Raw genomic sequence first — 22,662 nt, forward strand, 5'->3', positions numbered from 1 at the left:
TATCTGTTCTCTTAGATCCCCTATGAAATGGCAGGCTTTCAGAAGTAGTTTCTAGTTAATTGTGAAAAATGTCAAATTACCATTTAATTTTATTACATTGAAACCCTACTGAAATCTTGTTTACTTTAGCAGAAATATGTATAGTATATGCATATTTTCAAATTATGTGTAAAAATTAAGACTAAAGAATGCTTTTAATATCCAAAAATTACTGGTTTGGTCATTAATATTAAAATCCATTAAATATTACACTTGCCTGTGACATACCCAAGGAGTCACCTAGAGAGAAAAAAACCTTTATCTTAAGATTTTCTTAAAATATTACATAGCTCTTAAGTGCATAAAGGAAATTTATGTAGTGAGGGAAATATATGGTCGAAGGCAGAAGGGGCAGTTCTGTAAACTTAGAAGACCATTGGTCTCTTAGAGAAACATTTTCATTAGGCTGGCACAACTTGGGGAAAATTGCAGGCAAAAAATATTTATAGGCATGGCTTAAGCTTAGCTGTTCTTTGTCCACATTTCATTCAGGCAATTTTAGGCCACAAAGGAAAAACTTCATATACCCATGAGTGAATACTGAATGAGCTCATTTGTTTGATTTGAAGATTTTGTATATGTGATATACCCTAGGGGACCTGAATTTTGGGTCTTAAGTGCTTTGGGGCACCGTGGGAGGGGAGGGTTAATGAGCACATGTGTTGATAGACTACACATATTTGCATTCTGTTAGAAATCCAACATCAAGGGATGCATAAAGGATAACATTTTATGGTACATAAATGCATTTACAAGTAAATTGAAGTTTACACATTTTTACAAGTTTACACGTAAATGGCACACATTATACATCAGATTCTTCTGATTTAGCTTTACAAACCCATTTTTATAATACAAATAGCTGCTATAAATTATGTTTCAACAGGTACAGAAGAGCATAGCTTAAAAATGCAGCAAAGTGTATAAACCTTTAAATTAAACTTCTAGAACGAAGTATACATTTTACAGGAAGAGTTATACAATTGACAGCGTCTGTTCTGCATCACATTATTTCTCCTTGTGTAATTTTGGTACGCTTGGAGTAGTGAAGATACTATCCTAGCCTATAAGAGCGATTACCCACATCATTACTAAGGCTATTGTGAACATGCTTCCATTTAAAAAAAACAAAAAAACCCACCAGACTCAGCAGCACCGAAGGAATTCATGTCTTACCCTACTTAGAGAGGAAGTATAATTGCAATCTTTTTGGCTTTTCCCAGCCCCCTCCTTCCATCAGAATATTATTCAAGTGGTCTTAATTTGTCAATATTTTCCTTTTCCTCATAATGACATTTTCATATTGGCAACTGGATTTTGAAGCTCAGCTTGCAGCTAATCCCATTTCATTGTAGCTTCTGGCATAGACTGACAAGAAGAAGAACCAGCTTGAAAAATAAAATGCAGCCAAACACAAAATGCAGCAGTGTAACAAACCCCATTAAAATTCTCCAAAATTTCCCCGAATTCACTAAAAAAAATAAACAAAAAAACAAACTTAAAAAAAACCCAAAAAAAACCATTGGTAAGGATGTAGTTTATAGACACTTGAAAATGCTTATTGTGATTGTGAAACCAAGGCTTCCAAGCTTCTCATACTCTAAATCAGGGTTATTCATATCCAGTGCTTCAGGGCTTTAAACTGGTTTTGGTTTCATAAAATGTATTTGGTCTAAATTTCAACTTAATGTGTATTTTTTTTCTCATTAACCTGAAAACCAGACTGATTTGAGGCCCTCATAGGATTGTAGTGAACACCCCTTCTTTAAATGTGGAAGTGTTGTACATCCGCTTCCCAAGAGCAAAGCTTACAGGGCCATCAGTAGATCTCACAGTTCTGATTCTTTATCATAATCATCTAAGTAGTATTCATCATCTGTGGTGGTGTCATTATCCGACTCTGAGTAAATGACCGATTCTTCCCGGTAGATGTTGAGTGGCTCTCTTAAAGAGCCTACTGACAGTCTGCTGCCAGCAGAACTTGCATTGAGGAACCCAGATCGGTTTGAGGAGTCACTTGCTTCACTTCTAAAGAAGCCAGGATTTTTAAGAAAACATGGTCTCCATAATCTCCCCTCTGTCAGCGACCTCCTTATATTCCTCAAGAAAGCTGCTTGCTGTTCCTTTCCAAAAATCCCAAAATCAATAGATTTTATTTTTCTAGGGCTGTACGATTGGTTGCGATTGTAAAATAAAGTCCAGTTATCATTGACTTCGTTAGAAGGTAGCTCAGAAAAAGAGCTAAAGTTTCTGTGTTTTCTGTCTGGGGAAAATGTGGAGGGGGAGGGACTCTTGTTGTAGGCTTTATCAACACAAGTCCTTGCTGAAAAGTGTCGGCCATGTTTTCTCCTCATGTCCTTAACCTCTGCTTCATCATCAAGAAAGTTTACATTTTTTAAACTTTCTGACTGGTAAGCATCTTGGTAAACATTCATGCCACCACGTTCACTAAGGGGCACTGCTTCCTGGTTTAAGCATGAATTTGGTTGCAAACTATGCTCTGTAATTGTGTTACAGTTGTTGTCAATTGAACTGATCAGCAATGGAGAATGATAAGCATCAAAGCGACAGTTCTCACCAGGAGACTCTGCTGCAACAGTAAACATCTGACTATTCCTAGTCCTAGCGGCTGTCAGTTCATTTTGCAACTCTGTGGAACAAGATGACCGTTTAGTGCGACCAGCAATCTCCTCGACTGTACTACATTTGCCATCGCTGGTTTCACTTTTCCGACTCTTCTCACTGTAATCAGTAGTGTTTGATGGAGCTTTGCCTCTGTCTTTTAAAATATTCTGATTTGTTTTCTCTAGCAATATGGTAGTAACATCAGAGGAATTCTTTTTCACTGGACTATAATTTCCTGATTTATGTAGCAATTGGAGAGGATTGGGTAAAGGAGATGTACTCTGTGGTGTGCCAATGTCTAAGTGAGTGATGTTTCCTTCCTTATGCAGTGCAGCAATACTTGCAGGTAGATTCTGGCTTAAGTTTTGGTTGGAATAATGTGTGTTTGTTGTTGGGTACATGTGCTCCCAATTAGTTTTATGCAAACGTTCATTTATCCTTTCATTGATGCTTCTGCCTCTATAACTGATATAATCAAAGATAACACTATTGTAATTTGTCTTTGTGGACAGTTGTACTTTAGCTGGGGCAGTAAATACGTCATCTTCAAGGCAGTCATTATGGGCATCTTCAAAGTGCTCCATAGATCTTTGTAAATCAGTGACCTTTCTATCACTTGTCTGTTCTTCTGACATTGGCTCTTGTTCAATTATGTATGGGCCATATGAAGCCTTTGTCTCACTGATCTTTCTCACCCTAGGCTGAAATCTTTGCAGGACAGGAGAAGTTGGTTCTTCACAAAAAACCTGGAGTGAAGAATTGTTTGTGTTTGAAACTACTGTTGTATTAGAAGTTGTTTCAGCATGTGTGGTGCTCCTAGAGGGTCACTTTTTCTTCTATTTAGACTACTCCCATCACTATCTGGAGAAATTCTTTTACCTCCTTGGTTCGTTTCTAAATTCTCGCTAAGTCCACATTCACCAGGAAAGATGCGAGAGTAAGTGGCTTCAGGCTTTATGTCCGTATGGTTTTTTCCTTCATGGTGACTGCCATTGGAATCCTCTGGTGTGCACACTTGCAAAACACTCTTCCTGCAATTGTTTCCTCTCTCATCTGCAAGCTGTTGCCAGTTTTCTAAATCTCTTATTTGTAGCTGGTCAGCAACTTTAGCTGTCCAAGCAGTTTCTTGTTCTTGACAAAATGTTGCTTTTCCAGTCGCTGATGAAGAAAAATGAAGAGGTGTTCTCGTGTGCAAACCATCTGCCTTTACCTGGCTTCTAGGAATGATAGAAAGGTATGTTCTAATATTTGTAGTATCTGTCACACTAGGAGCAACATTTAATGATTTTTCCACTGCAGAACTGGAAGTTGGGGCCTGAACTGATACATCTGGCTCAGCTGGGTCAGGAATCACAAATGTATTTGTCCTTGATAAAAGCAGAGGCTGGTCACTATTTGGCGGCAGTGGATTATGTTCTTCTTCATTGGAGGCAGATTTTCTGATAGTAGGCTTACTAGCACCATTTGATTGCTGTTGTGTAGTCGAATCTGACAATATTTTATCTGCAGATTCTTGTGTGTCGGGATTCAGTGAGTCAGGAAAGGATATTGTTGCTAGCTTAATGTGGAATTCATAGTTCTTATTCCTACTGCTGTTTGAATTCAGTAGATTTGCATTTGTGCGGTTTAGAAGCACATCACATAGAGCTTTCGAGTGCTTATGTGGCAAGCTGCCGTACACAGAACGTAACTGAAGATAATCGGTGTTATCTGGTGCAGAAGATAGAGAGACTGTACTACTTGCTTCATGTTTCTGCAAATTATTTTCTTTTTCCAGTCCCACAGACTCATCAGCTTTGAAAGAAACGCTGTCCGAGCTGTTTGGGTTCCAGGCTGGAAGCTCGTATTTGCGTACTTCAGGAGGAACTGGAAGGTCCTTTTCTTGTGTGGTATTTTCGTTGACATCAGTAGATGAATGCTCAGAAATTGATACTGTGGATATATTTTTTTGATGAGAAAAAGGAGCAACAATTCTATTAAATATTTGTGCCGGCAAATGATCCAAGGTTCTTCTCCTTGGAAACAGAGGTTTTTTGCTGCTACTAGAGATGGCTGTGTTTTTGTTCTCTGGCACTCTGCTTATATCCTCCGCAGACTTTCTTAAACTATAATATATTGCAAAGGGCTTAATGGATGTGGCATCATCCTGAGAACGTGAAACAGAAGCATTGCTGTTTGTCATGAGCATTTCCAGTTTTTCATTTGTGTTCTGCTGCCAGAGGAAGACAAATGCTTATTTTCCTTCTCAGGAGAGTTCGAGTTATTTGGTTTGCATTCAGTTACATTAGGGATGATGGTAAAAGGCTCCTCAGGCACAGCCGAGTGGATTCTTTTTTGTTCAGCAAATTCGTTGGATACAGAGGAAACCTCAGAGCTTGCTATGTTATAATAAGGTTCCACATCTTCATTCGAAGAAGTCCTCTTATCTGACCATTGACTCTCCATCTGTTTGTGTCCAGTAAGATCGGGACTATTTTGTAGTCTGTTTTCTCTGTTCCCATTTGCAGAAATCAGGTTTAAATTCTGTGATAATGTAGATGTGGCAGGTACTGTATCAACAGATATTGGGTGTTCATGGTTACTGGATGTTTGGGCCAAGCTATCTGGCACCAAAATATTTAAATTGCCTTCCTTTGTAGTTTTAACATCTGGCAATACCAATCTACTAGGTTTGTGAGAGATTGTTAATTTTGTATGTTGCCTATTGTTAGGGTCACTAAAAAATATTTTTCTGAGAAGTAAAGACTTTTTTGAAATGACTTGTTGGTCTTGAGCATCTGAGAAACTGGGTGCATGAGTTGTCTCATTTTTATTTTGTGCATAACTCTCAGTTGGTTGACTGTAGTGGTCCTCATTGGCTACTCCAATTTGTTTTTTATTTAATTCAAATGAAATATTTTCTTCACTGCGACATCTTGTCAGAGGTACTTTTCCGCCCATATTCAGTGGGTCAGTACTTTTGCAGTTTAGTGAGGAAACAGTTGGAGTGTTTAAATATGTGAAATTAATACTAGGAGAGAGGTCTGGTAAGAAGCTTTGTGAATGCTCAGAAGAAACTTTGGAAAAACCTGGCAGTAGGTCTTTATGGTCTGTAAGTGCATTGCTAGATGAACTGGACAAGACTGTTGTAGTTCCAGTTGCATTTACTGCATCCATCTGTAGGCCTCTGCTAACTATCGACTGTTCCTGAGTCTGTGAGTTAGGACCAGTGGGCTTTTCTGTACTCTCCCGCTTCATATTTTCTAGTTTCATGTTATTCATTTCTGATGAATTCCGCTGAAAACTCTTCCATTGATTCAGACTGGAAAGAGGTGATGCATGTCTGCTCTCATTAAGTAAGAGAACAGATGTGTATCGGTTGCTTCTACTGGTTGACTTAAAGTCTTTTTCATTGTAAACAGTCTCACAGTATTCTGATGCTTGTTCATTTTCTTGCAGTGGCTCTTTTTTTGATTGGCCTCTGAAATCCAAAATATTCACTGTCAACACATTAGTATTATCAGGTGTCTGCAAAGCTGAAGCCAAAATACTGGAGTGAGAATTAGGGATATCAGTAGATCGTGAAGCAGCTTGACTATAGATTGGTTGTGGGGTGACAACTGTCATACCATTAGCAGGGCAATAACCAGTTCTATTTAATGGGTCCATTTTGCTCTTATTTTTGGCTACACACATTTGTGTATTGTTGTCAATATTCATTTTTGTAACAAGAGACTTTACATCATTATTTGATGCATCTGTGCCAAGCATAACCATGTTAGAATAATTACACTGTGCACTAGGTTTTGTTTGATCCCGTGAGTCAAGAAAGTAGCATGCACTAGATGCACCCAGTGTGCCGTCATGGGAAGAATTCTGAAAGTCACCTATAATATTAGAGAATGCAGGTAGATGAGTCTCACGGGTTAACTGCATGTTAGCATTTTCAAACAAGTGGGCTTGGAAGGGCATTTTAGTATTACCTTCTGTAAGAGGAAACTGCAGCTGGCTCACTGAAATATCAGTATCAAGGATGTTGCCAACTGGGCCCTCATGGTGTTCATCGAGTTTAATTTGATTTCTTGATTCAACAGATGCTGATGTGGTAGAAACATCTGGTGCACAGCTGTGCAGGGTAATTGTGGAGTTGCTGCTGAGAGAATTCTGATTCTGGAGATCCGCTTTACTGTTCGAGATCTCTGGCATACGCATTTCCTCTGCAATTTCTTTGTTGCTAGCATTTTCTGAAGCAAGTGATTGGAAATCTAGATCAATCTTCATTTCTTCAACCAAGTCATCACCAGCAAGCATAGAGGTGGATGCAAAATTGTGTTGTGAATGAAGGATAGTGCTATTTGCTGGGGCTATTTGCTTTTCATTCACACTAATTAACAAGTTATTAGGATTTGAATGACTCCTTTTATAAGGAAGAGGTACTTTCTCAATATTATTCATGTAAGAATGATTTTCTTTGTTTGCTGCTTCCCAAGTCCTGTCTGTCTCCATCTCCATAATGCCTTCCTGGGAAATACCTCTGCCATTAGACCCAGTTTCCGATTGATAAAACTGTTTATGCTCTGAATTATCCCAGAAGACAGGACTTGTCACTTGATTTCTGCCAAACTGATAAGCCTTTGGCATAGTTCTTCTATACAGGCTTTGGGACTGGTAAAATTCATACACTCTATTCTGCTGAAGAGGTAGGGGGCGTGTATCTTGGTTGTCATAGCTATTAAGTTCCATTAATGATTGGGTCTTAGACAATATGCCTCGATTCTGAGCAGATTCATTGCAATGTGGTCTATTCCACATAATGGATGATACATGCTTTCTCTTTGATTCTTGATGGCCACTGCTTGGTAGAAATCTACTGTTGCTTTGTTGCAGTGATGGCAAATGTAAGCTACTTGCTGAAAATGTGGTAAATGAAGCTGGAGAACTTTGCGGTCTACTTTGGGATATAGAACACAATGACGGACTTCTAGCAAATTTGTCCTTTCGCGTGTGATCATGATGTGAAAATGTATGATGCCGATTTGAGTACATGTCATGAAATTTCCATGGCCTATAGGTAGAGCAAGTTCTATATTCTTCATTTGATGATAGTTTCCTTCTCCCTTCATGTAGAAACATACTTGATGTTTTGCAGTAATCCTTTCGCTGTCCCCAAATATCACTGTATTCTCCTTCCATTGAATATTGACTTCGATAATGTCCTCTTGATTTATAACTCCTGGGAGTTGTATGCGTTGTAAAACCCCGAGTTTGTTCGTGCGCCAGTTTATTGTCCAAGTCATCTAAAACTACAAAGAGAAACATATTACAAATTTGTAGAGAGCCCTGAAAACCTCGTTGCTGTAATAGTGATTTCTTTATGTACAAATTTTGCTATTATACATGTCAGTGCTGGTATAGCTTTTTATGCTTATTAATTATAGTAGTTATATAAATGTTGAGAATCTATATTTATGCAAGGATGTGATGTGCCCCAGATTTTGCTAAGATGCTTTTTGCCTGTCCTAGGATGTTCAGCATCCTCTCCTGATGCATTCTGGTACTTGTAGTACTAATTGCAAATGGACTACAAATACCGTAAGACACTTGGAAGGAAGTTCAGAAAACAAGGCCTGGCTGAAAATCTCCTTCCAAAAAACAGGGTCACATTATATCACTGCTAATGACAAGGAGTTTTCAAACTTGTGATACAACAGCAACACAGTAAGTACATCAGTGGCTCCCTCCACTTGTGCTACCACGAGCTAGAAGAATATTTAATATTTGACCTGCTACATTTTTTTCTTACACTGTAAAAAAGATATTTGTGCTGGTTTGGCTGGGGGGTGGGGGAGAGAGATAATTGTATGCAGACTCTGAATTTCACATATTTTTCTTCTGTGCATAGAACAGAAAAAATATATGTTGATGAATAAAACTCAGCCTTTCCTTATGTGTTTTCTGCTTATCATTCTAACTCACAAAATTTATATAAATAAAGGATATAATATATTATTTCTTTGACTCACTGGTGCTGCTGTAATAGGACACCTATATTTGTGAATGACTGGATTCCTTTGGCTAGATCTATTACATAACAGAGGTTGCTGTGTGTCTATATAAATCAATCATGTAAACCAGCCTCATCCCCTTACTATGGGGAGCCATAGGTGAATCATTTCATCACCTCAGAAGACATTGATAGTTTTTCTTTATTTTTACATCAAAACTGGAATTGTCCCTCTTGTTTATCATGAGCAGAAGGGTCAATGGTCTAAGAATATATGTAAGTAGCCAGTGATAAACATATAAACATGTATGTGAGTGAGAGTGTATGTGTGTGTGTTTGTTGTGATGGTCACTGTACCTTGTGAGAGATTATCTGGAGGAATCACTAGAGGGAACTGGCTTAGAGGGAAAGCCTGGGAAACCACCAGAGCAGGGGAAACATCAGCACAAGAAAGAGAGACTGCAACTCTCAGGAGGTATAGGGGCTTTGGAGGGGAAGTTTTCAAGAGCAGGGAGCATAGAAACCTCCAGGCCCTTAATTACCTAGTGGACAATTAGCCCAGGAGGGGATCCCAAGTGTTTTCAGTTGACGAGAGTTTGCTGGTAGAAGGGGAGAGACAAAAACAGGAGGAGGATCTTCCAGAATCATGGAAAATTGCAGAGGAGAGGGATATGGATGTTCTGCCAGATTCAGAGGAAAGTGCAGGGAGATGGACAAATAGAACCAGTGGTGGTGACCTTCCTCTGAAGAAGGTACAATTATGGAAAATGGAATTTTAGAGCTGCTGTGAATACTGGGGTGGGTGGATGTGTAGCTATACTGGAAAGCGAGTGAGAGATAGAATTCCAGCTGCAAGCCATGGAGGGTGGTGGCAATGTTCAAGAGCCAAGCCCACAAACTTCAAGTGGAGAGTGGACCTTTAGGATGAGGGGAATGTGTTCTTTATAAATGAAAGACTCTTCTGGCATGTGAAGGCATTAATACATTTGTGAAAGAGGGACTATGCTAATCATGCAAGAAAGATGGTTCTGATCAAAGGACCTAGAATGTTGGAGTTGAGACCTTAGTCTGCAACTTATTATGGAATGGAGGACAATCCCTGAAGTTACTGAACAGAGATGTTGTGGGGGAAATGGGGTGGATTTGGGTGTTAAAGACCTCCAGTTACCAGAATGCTACAAAATCCCAGTCCCACAGGTTAGACTCAGGACTGGGGAACAGAATCACTTAAGATTGCAGTGGAGCAGTTTCAAGCCAACCCATGGAATGTGAGATATAGTTATATATAAATAATTATCGGTCTGACTAATGAGCATATTGAAATTTTGTCTCTTTTCATCAAGCATATGTAAATTGTTCATTCATGTGACATGAAGACTGAGATAGCAGACTAGCTGTTAATTCTTCCTTGTCTATGCTGGATTTGTTTATGAAGGTTAACTCTGTCTTGAGTCCCACTTTGGATCTCTGGGTAGTTACAAGTACCATCCCTTGTAAAAATATTCCCAGGATTTATCACCACAGTGATAGCACAAGTGACCTTTTTCATCTGTCATTGCAAGAGGAAAATACTTCTTGGCAAAATCCCGCTAAAGCATTTGCCACAGAAACCCTAAATGATAGAGTGAAAAAAAGAGAAGACCCCCAATCTCATAGTCTGTTACCTTGTGTGCATTGTTTGGCTGCTTATGCTGGCAATCAGTAGATGTGCACTAAAATCTAAAGTATGAAATACTGTTCCAACATACAGGGAAAATGGGGAACTCTACATAAGTTTCCAAACTGAAATATTTCAAAAGCAGTAAGGGGCCAATGTACTAAACTGAATTAATGGTAATGGGGCGTGGGATAAACACTGTGGATCCATAAAGTCAAGAGACCGCCAATATAGAGTGGGTGGCTCACCAGAAAGATGGCTACTGCCCGGAGACAATACCCTTATTAAATAAACATACAGATGCTTACTGTGACTCCAACATCGCTCTAAGCTTCAACGGCAAGAGGAAATGTGGAAAAAAGGATTTGCTATCACAAAGAGGGGAGTAGCTGGCTTGTTACGGCGGTTACTACCCCAAACCAAATAAGCCTAATACTTCACTTTCCAAGCATATACAGCATAGTTCTCTGCTTCAACGGCAGGGGAGAAGAAAAGAGGGTTCGCACTCACAAAGCGGGGAGTAGCTGGCTTATTACGGCGGTTACTACCCCAAACCAAATGTGCCTGATACTTCGCTTTCGATGCATATCCAGCATGGCTCTCTGCTTCATGGCATGGGAGAGGCTGATACATCAAGCATTTCCAGCATAGCTCTCTGCTTCAACAGCAGGGGAATAAGAAAAGCTGAGGCTTCACGCATATCCAGAATAGCTTCAACTGCAGGGGAGAAGAAAAAAAAAAAGGATTCGCACTCACAAAGCAGGGAGTAGCTGGCTTGTTACGGCGGTTACTACCCTAAACCAAAAGGGCCTGATACTTCACTTTCAATGCATAACCAGCATGGCTCTCCGCTTCAACGGCAGGAGAGAAGAAAAACAACCAATAGGGGCTGTATGACATAGTCTGGGTAAAGGGAATAAACATGGGTGTAGCTTGCTTATTGCAGCAGTTACTACCCCTACTACCCCTAACTAATCAAGCTAGGTATTTCACTTGGATGCAGATCCATCACTGCTCTCTACATTAATGGTGGGGGTGGAAGGGAAATAGAACCAAGAGTTAAGAGAAAATGATAAGTATGAGAGAAAAAAATGTGTGAAGCTTGCTGGGCAGACTGGATGGGCCGTTTGGTCTTCTTCTGCCGTCATTTCTATATGTTTCTATGTAATGCAAGCATTAACACATGGTAAATGCCTGCATTATGAATTGCAAGAGCTTAACACATGTAAACCAGTTTGTGTTAGTGTTAATGCTAAATCGATGCTAATGAAGATGCAGAACAACTCATTCCCTATTTTTGTAGTGAAAAATAACACATGTTAAAATGTGCAAAATGTTAACAGATGCATTAAAGCTACATATCGGGGTGGTCTAGTTAAGTTTTGTATGTTATTGTCTGCATTAACGTGCTTACTTTTACAACTGTGGTTAATGTGTACTCATTTGCAATTCATTAATACTGGCCATTAATATGTGTGTTAAACACCGCATATATGCATGTTAATGGCTGATGTTACTGCAGTTTAGAACATTGCCCCCTACATTAGAACAGCCAGCTTAGATATTTCTTGAAGGATGGAAAACAAGTAATTGCTGGTACTTTTCAACCTTTTTTGAGATTTCTAAATACAAACGTTAACCATTCACTTTAAATGGAGAGTTCTCCTGATCACATTTTTTGCTAGGACTATGAATGTCATATACCACTAAAAGCAAAACACAGCTTTATTTTTTGTACTGGGGAATGGAATTTAAGTGGCTACTACCTGATAGAAATAAAGTTACAATATTGATTGTTTAAAGCAGCAAACAACACTTTCTGGCTGTATTCTCTCTCTTTGTGTCCTTCCTACTCCTTTGGGCTATGGGGCCATGTTCCCCCATTCACAACTGCTTGAGCTTTTTCTCCCATTTTTTCTTTTCTTAGTAAACCCTCCCTCCTTTTTACTCCTTGCCATTGAAGCAGAGAGTAATGTTGAGTTGCCTCAAAAGTATCAGGCTTATTGGTTAAGGGTAGTACCCGTCACACCAGAAACTTACCCCCACGCACTCATTTCTTCATTTCCAACCTGTAGTCTTTAGGGATTCATAGCATTTATCCCATTCCCTTTTGAATTCTTTCACTGATTTTGTCTTCATCACCTCCTCTGGAAGGGCATTCCAAGCATCCATCACCCTCTCCATGAAAAAATATTTCAAGATGGTTCTGAGTCGCCCTCCTTGGAGTTTCATTTTGTGAGCCCTAGTTCTACTGATTTCTTTCCATTGGAAAAGGTTTGTCAATCGTGCATCATTAAAACCTTTCAGGTATCTGAAGGTCTGTACATACCTCCCCTGCACCTCCTCTCTTCAAGTGTATACATATTCAGATCCTTCAGCCTCTCCTCACAGGTCTTCTCATACAGACCCTACACCATTTTGGTCACTCTTCTCTGGACCACCTCTATCTTGTCTTTGTCCCTTTTGAGATACAGTTTCCAGAACTGAACACAGTACTCCAAGTGAGGCCTCACCAAGGACCTATACTAGGGTATTATCACCTCCTTTTTCTTACTGGTTATTCCTCTTGCTATGCAGCCAGGCATTCTTCTGGCTTTAGCTATCGCCTTGTCACATTGCTTTGCCATCTTTAGATTTCCAGATACTATAACCCCAAGATCCCTCTCTTGGTCCATGCACATCAGTCTTTCATCTCCCTCACATACAGCTCTTTTGGATTATCACATGCTAGATACATGACTCTGAACTTCTTGGCATTGAATCCGAGCTGCCAAATCTTCAACTACTCTTCAAGCTTTCTTAAATCATTTTTCATTCTCTCTACGCCTTCAGGCATGTCCACTCTATTGCGGTTCTTAGTATCATCTGCAAACAGACAAATTTTACCTTCTATCTCTTCCGCAATGTCGCTCTCAAAGATATTGAACAGAACTGTAGGGGTGTGCATTCGTTTTTGCCGTATTGGCGATCCGCAATGTATATTGCACTATTCGTAGTATTCGTGGGGAAGCGAAACGTATCGCGATTCCCCACGAATACACGAATCTTCCCCCGAATTATACGGCCACCTAAATAAAAATTTAAACAAACCCCCCACCCTCCTGAACCCCCCCAAAACTTACCAAAACTCCCTGGTGGTCCAGCGGGGGGTCCAGGGAACCATCCCCTGCACTCACAGCCTCTGTGCCGGTTTCATCATGGCGCCGATAGCCTTTGTCACAGGGGCTACCGGTGCCATTGGTCAGCCCCTGTCACATGGCTATCGGCACCATCTTGTGCTCCTACCATGGGACAGGGGCTGACCAATGGCACCGGTAGCCCCTGTGACAAAGGCTATCGGCACCATGATGAAACCGGCACCGAGGGTGTGAGTGCAGGGGATGTTTCCTGGACCCCCCGCTGGACCACCAGGGAGTTTTGGTAAGTCTTGGGGGGGTCAGGAGGGTGGGGGGGTTGTAGTTAATTTGAATTTTAGCTGGCACAAGAATATAAATCGCGGTATTAACGCATCGGGGCGCCATACGGCCGAATGCAACGTATCTGCTCCCCGAAGAATCCGAATTATGAATGCAACGTATGGCGTCCCTCTGCACATCCCTACAGAACTGGTCCCAATACTGAACTCTGTGGCACTCCACTTAACACTGTTTTCTCTTTGGAGTATGTTCCATTTACCATTGTACTCTGTCTCCTTTCAGTCAGCCAGTTTGTAATCCACGCCACCACCTTGGCACTCACTCCCAAGCTTCTCTTTTTATTCACAAGCCTCCTGTGTGGGACAGTATCAAAAGCTTTGCTGAAATCCAAGTAGATCACATTGAGTGCTCTTCCTCAATCCAATTCTCTAGTCACCCAATCAAAAAAATCAGATTAGTCTGATAGGACCTTCCTCTGGTGAATCCATGCTGCCTCGAGTCCGGTAACCCACTAGATTGTAAATAGTTCACTATTCTTTCCTTCAGCAGAGTCCCTATTAATTCCCCTACCACCAAGATGAGGCTAACCAGCCTGTAGTTTCTGGCCTCCTCTCTGCTACCACTCTCGTGAAGTTGGACCACCACTGCTCCTCTCCAATCCAGCGGCACCACTCCCATTTCCAGGAATCTATTGAACAGGTCCTTCAGTGGACCCACCAGAACATCTCTGAGCTCTCTCAGTATCCTGGGGTGTATCTCATCCAGCCCCATGGCTTTGTCCATTTTCAGTTTGCCTAGTTCCTCCGATACATTCTCTTCTGTAAATGGAGTTTTGTCTAATCCAACCCCATCTATGGTCTTGTTAACTAGCAATGGTCTTTCTCCAGGGTCTTCTTTAGTGAATACCAAACTGAAGTATTTACTTAAGATTTCCGCCATTTCTTTGTTACTCTCTACACATTGTTCCTTCTCACCTTTCAATTTCACTATACTACTTCTGACCTCCCTTCTTTAACTGATATATCTGAAAAATGTTTTGTCTCCTCACTTTACCTCTTTGGCCATCCTTTCTTCTGTTTGACCTTTTGCTTTCCTTAATTCTTTCTTCGTCTCCCTCAGTTTTAACAGATATTCTTCCCTGTGTTCCTTTTTTTTTTTTTTTTTTTTTGATCCTTTATACTTCTTGAATGCTGTTCTTTTTGCCTTTATTTTTTCAGCCACTTCCTTAAAGAACCAGATTGTTTTCTTTTTCCTCTTAATGTTTACTTTTCTAACATATAGAGTTGTTGCCTTTGTAATACCTCATTTTAACTTGGCCCACTGTTGTTCCACCTCACCCATTTTCTCCCAATCTTTCAGTTCTTCATCCAGGTACGTCCCCACACTGTCTGATAATCACTGGTGCTCATGTGAGCCCCTACCCGAACATTAGAGACATTGGGGCGGATTTTCAGAGCCCTGCTCGCCTACATCCGCCCAAAACCGGGCGGATTTAGGCGAGCAGGGCCCTGCGCGCCGGTGAGCCTATTTTACATAGGCCTACCGGCGCGCGCAGAGCCCCGGGACTCGCGTAAGTCCTGGGGTTCTCCGAGGGGGGCGTGTCGGGGGCGGGCCCGGTCGTCGCGGCGTTTAGGGGGCGTGTTGGCAGCGTTTTGGGGGCGGGTACGGGGGCGTGGCTACGGCCCAGGGCGGTCCGGGGGCATGGCCGCGCCCTCCGTACCCGCCCCCAGGTCGCGTCCCGGCGCGCAACAGGCCCGCTGGCGCGCGGGGATTTACTTCTCCCTCCGGGAGGCGTAAATCCCCGGAGAAAGGTAAGGGGGGGGTGTAGACAGGGCCGGGCGGGTGGGTTAGGTAGAGGAAGGGAGGGGAAGGTGAGGGGAGGGCGTTAGAGGATTCCCTCCAAGGCCGCTCCGATTTCGGAGCGGCCTTGGAGGGAACGGGGGTAGGCTGCGTGGCTCGGCGCGCGCCAGCTATACAGAATTCATAGCCTTGCGCGCGCCGATCCAGGATTTTAGTGGATACGTGCGGCTCCGCGCGTATCTACTAAAATCCAGCATACTTTTGCTGGCGCCTGATGCGCCAGCAAAAGTACGCCTATTCGCGTTTTTTGAAAATCTACCCCATTATCACCATTAGTGAGCACCAGATAGAGTATCATACCCTCCCTTGTGGGTTCCATTACCATTTGGTTTGAGCAGAACCCTTTGAAGAGCATCCACTATTTCTCTACTTCTCATAGGCTCCGCAGAAGAGATACTCCAGTCCACATCCGACAGATTAAAATCTCTACTTCGCCCTTCTTTCCCATCTTTTGGATGTGTTTAATGAGTTCTCTGTCCAGTTCTTCCATTTGAGTTGGTGGCATGTAGATTACCACTAGTAAAAATGGAAGCACCATCTTTTTTTTTTTTTTAAGACAGCTGGCCTAGGGCATAAGGGATTCATTGTGCCAGCTGAGACTCTCTGCTGGCTAGGGGTTTAAAAAGGTATGCTATTGGGGTGGGTCTCCCTTTAGACCAATAAGGGCTTCAGTGGGTGCATGCAAGCCTCTAATACCTGAAAGGTAGGAATACTACTACTTCCCTAGCTTTCCATAGCTAATACGACTCTCCCTGGAGGATTCCAGCCTGCTGCTTTCATAGCCATTCCTTCAAGACCTGCTGGTCCTGACCGAAGGCCATATTGTTGTAGACCCCCACCAGGATCTCTATGAGAGAGTTTGGCCTAGTGGCTAGGACCAAGTCTTGTAGAACAGAGGAAGGTACAGTTTGCCACGGTGCCCCCACTAGCGATTGCTGCATTGGTAGTTTCCTGCCTGCCTATTTGCAAGGGACCCCCCCAGGTTCAGTGTGAAATTTTGTTTTGAAGGAGGAGTGATTTTTTTTATGTAGTTCCCCTATTCTTATTCAGTATTGCCCCAACACGTTTGCTGAATAGATTAAGAAGCAGAGACATTTATTTGCTGACCCACACTCGGAAGTTAGTGAAAGAGATCTCTGTGATTTTTGTATATTTAGTATGTGGATTTCTTTTTTTTTTTTTTTGTGAGGAAGATTTTTCACCCGCCCTTTTTGCCTGAGAGAAGAGGGGGGAAATATAGATTTTTCACTTTCATGCAGCAATTTTGGATCTTTCACACAAAGATTCCTGTGCCATCCAAGAGAACTATGAAGAAAAAGACTGGATTCCAGCTGGAATCCAAACTGAGACCCTATACCAGAGTTTCAGCCAGGAGAACGGAAGAGGAGAGTTTTGAAGAAGGAGGGATCAAGCAGTGGATCCCAGATTCTGTGCAAGGGAGATCCTTAAGGGGCAGGAGAACCCCTTTTCGGAGCAACCCGGGCAGCCTATATTCCATCCAAGGGAGGATAGGGAACACTGGGAAAAGATATAAGAGACTTCAGACACAGATCACTTGGGATTTGATTTACTGTTGAGATTACGGCTGTGACAAGGAGCAAATGTACTTGGTGCCGTTTAATTTGCATTGAGCAGGCGGAAGAGTAAACATTTACTTTTTGGAACATCACCTGTGTGTTCAGCCTGTTTCTTGGCACTGAGAATTCACAGAGACCTAGGGTTTCAGCATCTACCTACAGAAAAAGAGGCTTATACTACGCCTTGGGCCTTAACGATCTATTCTCCCCCTCCCTCTGAGAATCCATGCCAGGATTTATTAGTGGGGCTTTCCATGGACTAAGCCCTAGTACAGAGTATGCCCCCTTCCTTGATAGCTACACCTAGAGAAACTCATATAAGAAAAGCTTTGGCCTTCTCACCTTAAGAATGAACAGTATACCTTCTTAATTTAATCAGGTTGCTATGCTCCATCCTAACTGCTGCTTTGGGTTAAAATATCACAGATTTAATAGAGAAACTCTCAGCACAATTCCTTTTCCCAGGAATCTACACTGTAGCTCGAGAACAAGTATGAACCCTTTTTTAATGTAATGTTTTGTTTTTTTTTTGGAGTGCATCGACCTAATAACCCAAGGGCAATGCAGGAAACCAAATTTCAATTCCTGAGCTTGACTCTTCCTCTGCAGATGTTGTGGAGACAGCACTCTCAGTTCCTGGAAGAGAGGAGTTCCAGCCATGACTCCTCGGCGATACCTGACTCCTGGTGGCTGGTTTGGTTCACACCCCCCAGAGGACCGTAGCTGCAATGTCTAGGCCATGGGAGAGAAGTCCAAAAAATGAGGGAAGATCTACAGCACTGGAAGCCCGGAGGTCTAAGAGCAAGACTGTCATATCAAAGCAAGCAAATAAACCCCGCTTTTTTCTTGTTTTTGACAGCTGCAGTAGAAAATTAAGTGAGTCACGCATACCAAGAAAAACCTCATTTTCTAGTTCTGTATCTGTGAGAGATGTGCCTCTTCCCCCGATTCTACCTGGTTTAGTTCCAAAGAGATTATCAGTGCGCTTGCTTTGTAGCGTGTTGGACACCTCCATCTGTTGAAAAATAAAATAGTTAAATGTATTTGCCCTCCAGCTAAAAAGGAAATTTTCATAATTGTGCTCTTATACTCTAACGGGAGGATTTTCAAAACCCTGCTCGCGTAAATCCACCCGGATTTACGCGAGCAGGGCCTTGCGCGCCGGCGCGCCTATTTTCCATAGGCCGCCGGCGCGCGCAGAACCCCGGCACGCGCGTAGGTCCCGGGGTTTTCGGAAGGGGGCGGGACCCGATGACGTGGCGTTTCGGGGGCGGGACTGGGGGCGTGGTGCCGGCCCGGGGGCGTGGTCCAGGCCTTCGGACCAGCCCCCGGGTCGGAGCACGGCGCGCCAGCACTCTGCTGGCGCGCGTAGATTTACGTCTGCTTCTCGCAGGTGTAAATCTACGGACAAAGGTAAGGGGGGGGTTTAGATAGGGCCGGGGGGGTGGGTTAGGTAGAGGTAGGGAAGGGAAGGTGAGGGGAGGGAACGGAGACAGGCTGCGCGGCTCGGCGCGCACCGGCTGCCCAAAATCGGCAGCCTTGCGCACGCCGATCCAGGATTTTAGAAGATACGCGCGTATCTTCTAAAATCCAGCGTACTTTTGTTTGCGCCTGGTGCGCAAACAAAAGTACGCAAACGCGCTTTTTAAAAAAAATCTACCCCTAAGAATTCTCAAAGCCATTAACAATTATGTGACATTTGCCACAATCAAAACCGTAGCCAAAAGCATCCTTAAAGTTTTGTAGAAGTGTTTATGATGGTCCAATGTTCTACTGTAAGGGCAGTGCCCAAAACAGATACTACAATGCACTGCTGCTTACAATGGACATGCATGGTAGAAAAGCTGCAGACAGACAATATTTTTCTTATTTTTTCCTGGTGTAGTTGGAAGGGAGTAAGGTATACAGATTCCATTCTCTGCAAGGCAAAGTACAGTAGTGACCTCACTCCAGGTCTTAAGAAAATTTCCAAGCGTCTCCCGCTGACTGCTGAAGAATCTGTGGCCTGTGGTGCTTCTGTTGCACTGCCATCATCTTTGGGGAGAGGTATACAGGCCCAAATTAGGACACATAGTCAGGCCTCATCCTTGTGGTAGAACTTGTCTCCTGCACCCAAGGAGAAAGATCTTCACCAATGGTAGGGGGGGGGGGGGGGGTTAAGTGAAGAGCGTGAGGCAGCTGCAAAAAGTTTTAGGGAATCTCTCTCAGCGCAGCTGCTCCCTTTCTTCAGGGAAGGGCCTGCTCCTTCCAGCTCTGTCGCTCACAAATCCCAAGAGCTACCTCTCCCACAGCTCAATACTGTAAAGTGCGGCCGCGTTTACCCCGCTCCTAACTCGCGTTCAACTCACTTTTCGGCCGCGTTAGCCCTTCCTGCGATACACTATCCCCTTTAACCTACTCCTATCGTGTCCTAAAATCCCCGGGCAACCCCTTCCGCACGCGGCATGTATACTGCATGTAAACGAGCGAATTAGCTATTCCCTACCATCCAGTAACGCGCGCCCCAACTATCCCTTTTTTACCCTGCCGATTTGCTGCACGTTTAACCTGCTAACTTACCGCCTACCCCTACCCCTGTGTTAGAGGCAGGGGTAAGGGTAGGCGGCAAACTTTCCCCCAGCCCCCGCTCTCCTGCCCTGGCCGCGTCCATGGGTGCCGGTCTCCGGGGCAGCCCCAGTCCTCTCCCCTCCTCCCGAAGCAAAAAAAAAAAAAAAAAGCGAAAAAAAAAAAATTGCAAGAGAGAGAGGGGAGAGGATGGGCAATCCTACGCTCGGGATTGCCAGTCCCCCCTCCCCTCCTCCCGAAGCAGGGAGCGAAAAGCAGCCTTGCTCCGGGAGGAGGGGGGAGGGGACTGGCAGTATAAAGCGACTTACTTTTTGCAGCCCCCCATCCGGACATCGGCGAAGACGACCGCGGCTCCCTTCTCCTGCCTCCAGCTGCTCAGGAAGATGGACGTCACGTCTTGAGCGGCCATCAGCAGAAACGGATCGCGGCTCCCCTCCCCTGCCTCCCGGCGAAGATGGACGCCTGCACGGGGGAAAGCGGCCCCTGTGCGTGCAATTGGCCGCTCAAGATGTGACGTCACATGCCGTGACGCCAAACGTCGTGACGTCACATCTTGAGCGGCCAATTGCACGCACAGGGGCCGCTTTCCCCCGTGCAGGCGTCCATCTTCGCCGGGAGGCAGGGGAGGGGAGCCGCGATCCGTTTCTGCTGATGGCCGTCTCCTCCGGAGGGCTGCAAAAAAAAGTAAGTCGCTTCGTCGCTTTACACTGCCAGTCCCCCCTCCCCTCCTCCCAGAGCAAGGCTGCTTTTCGCGCCTGCCTCGGGAGGAGGGAAGGGGGGACTGGCAATCCTCAGCGTAGGATTGCCCGTCCTCTCTCCCCTCGCTCTTGCTACTTTTATTTTCGCTTTACACTGCCAGTCCTGTCTCCCCTCTTCCCGGAGCAAGGCTGCTTTCGCGCCTTGCTTCGGGAGGAGGGGAGAGGGCTGACAATCACCCGCCCACCAGCTCCCGCCTCGATGACAGCCCGCTGGATGAACGCGCGCCCGCCAGCTCCCACCACCGCCGCCGCCTGGATAAACGCGTGCCCGCCGGCTCCCGGGAGGGGGGGGGGGGGAACCATCCACTTCCTGGTACCTGTCATTTCAAATGTCAGTTGAAATGACATTTGAAATGACAGGTACCAGCGCACCCAGGATACTGTATAGGCGCTGTATTAAGCGCCTATACAGTAAAATGGGTTGCGCGGGCCTAACCCTGGAAAGAGGATAGGAGAGAAAGTCCTTGGGAAGATGCCATGGGTGGATGGAAGCAGGGCAGAAGGCTAGTAGGGAAAGGAGCAGGGAAGGAGCAGCAGAAGGGAGATGGCAAAAGGAAAGGCACTTGGGAAGGGGCAGAAGAAGGGAAATAAAGGTAGGAGGAAGGCATTCAGGAAGGGGGGCTGCAGGGGTAAAGGCAGGAGAAAGAGGACTAGGAGGGAAGACACTTGGGAAGAGGACCAGGATGGAAGACACATGGACATGGGGGACGGTAGGAAGGAGAGATGACCACCAAGGATCACAAAGAAGATGGAGAAAGATGCCTGCCAGGGATCAAGGTAGAAGATAAGAGGGAGAAAAAAACCACATATAAAGATGAGGGTACTAAAATACTTATGATGTTACTTCTCTGTGGGAAGTTTCCATTTGAAAATGTTCTTGCAGGCCCATGGTACAAACTTGATTACTGGGGGTGAGGGGTGGGGCATTGAAAAGGAGAGAGATCTGGTGGGGAGGGCTGCAGACAGAGAGAGAAGGGTAGGGAGATATTGGGAAAAGAGAGAGAATGGTGGGAACAGGATGGGGAGAAAGATACTGGTAGCTTAGCAGCTGAGAGGGGAGAGAGAGAGACTAGTGAAGGGAGTAGGAAAGGATCTGCATGGTTGACAGCCGGGGAGAGAGAAGCTAGTGAGAAGGAGCTTGTAATTGTAAGAAAAATATTTATGGGGAGTGCTTGGGGAGAGAGAGTAATGGGCAGGGGATGAAATGGAGGGATTGAGGGACAGAGTGATGGGGAAGGTCTAGGGGAAAAGATACTAGTGGGAAGAGGCTGGAGAGAATGGTGGGGAGAATCTGGGGGTTGAAAGACTGATGGAGTGAGGCAGGGCAAGAGTGGGGAGGCAGAGAAACTTGTGGGGAAATGGTGATGGGGAGAAGCAAGGGGAAGGAAGAGGACTGGGGGTCCCTAAAAAAAAATAAAAAATAAATATTTTAGATGTTGAAAAGAGGTCCACACACCCAAAAAGGCTGAGAACTCCTGAGTTATACACATCCAATCCACAAGTCCATAATAATGGATCAAAACCAGGAATAGCTTACCCTGGCCTTATAACATCACAAGGGACTAATAAGCCCAGATGATGGAGTCATCTATGTATGGCTGGCCAGGCCTTCCCATAAAGTGCCATAGGAATATTCCAGCAATGGGAGGTTCAAGTCTGAGTAATAGCAAGGGTCCATCCCCCAAAACGGTGGGTCAGTTCTGGAGTCTATATATGTGCTCAGTGAGTCACGAGAGGGAATTGTGTGGTAGTCTGAGTTGGAATTAGGAAGAGACATCGTCCAGGGAGTGAAGGAGAGGCAGCCATGGGGCTGTACCCTTCAGGCTCCAGGGAGGGAAAAGACAGCTGTCTGTCTGTCCTTCTCATCCGAACCGGAGAGGGGTGCTGTCTGCTGATATTGTGTGGAGTCAATCCAAGCAGGTTCTGGCCCCAGGTCTTGGGGAAAAGGAAACTGCCCTGGCTACATCCAATACCAAGGTATTTAAGATTCACTTCTGGGCAGAAGAAGAGGATTTCCTTGTTCCTTATTGGGGTTTTTAGAGGAGAGCCTTGTGGAAAAAGTAAGTGGAGGGTCTCAGCTTTTACCATTCTACTCAGTTTGTTTCAGAAGTTGATTGTTGTATTGATGGACTACTTATTTTTACTTTCAATAAAATGTATTTTGTTCTGGAACAATACCCTT

At 44.0% G+C, this 22,662-nt stretch overlaps 1 protein-coding gene across 3 annotated transcripts in view; it reads right to left on the reverse strand.

The window, feature by feature from the left end:
* Positions 1 to 753: 753 nt before the first annotated feature.
* Positions 754 to 22,662, reverse strand: part of EXPH5 (exophilin 5) — a 108,068-nt gene continuing 86,159 nt past the window's right edge. For 2 of the 3 annotated variants that reach the window (XM_029602473.1, XM_029602471.1), the window contains exons 5-6: positions 18,049 to 18,172; positions 754 to 7,946 (exon numbers count right to left, since the gene is read on the reverse strand). In XM_029602473.1, coding sequence (XP_029458333.1) covers positions 4,843 to 7,946; positions 18,049 to 18,172 — 3,228 coding nt within the window. In that variant the 3' untranslated portion in view covers positions 754 to 4,842. The remainder of the gene's footprint in view (positions 7,947 to 18,048; positions 18,173 to 22,662) is intronic. The other variant, XM_029602472.1, reaches the window with a different exon arrangement.

The sequence above is a fragment of the Rhinatrema bivittatum genome, chromosome 5 (genome assembly GCF_901001135.1).
Source record: "Rhinatrema bivittatum chromosome 5, aRhiBiv1.1, whole genome shotgun sequence".
NCBI classification, from domain to species: Eukaryota; Metazoa; Chordata; class Amphibia; order Gymnophiona; family Rhinatrematidae; genus Rhinatrema; species Rhinatrema bivittatum.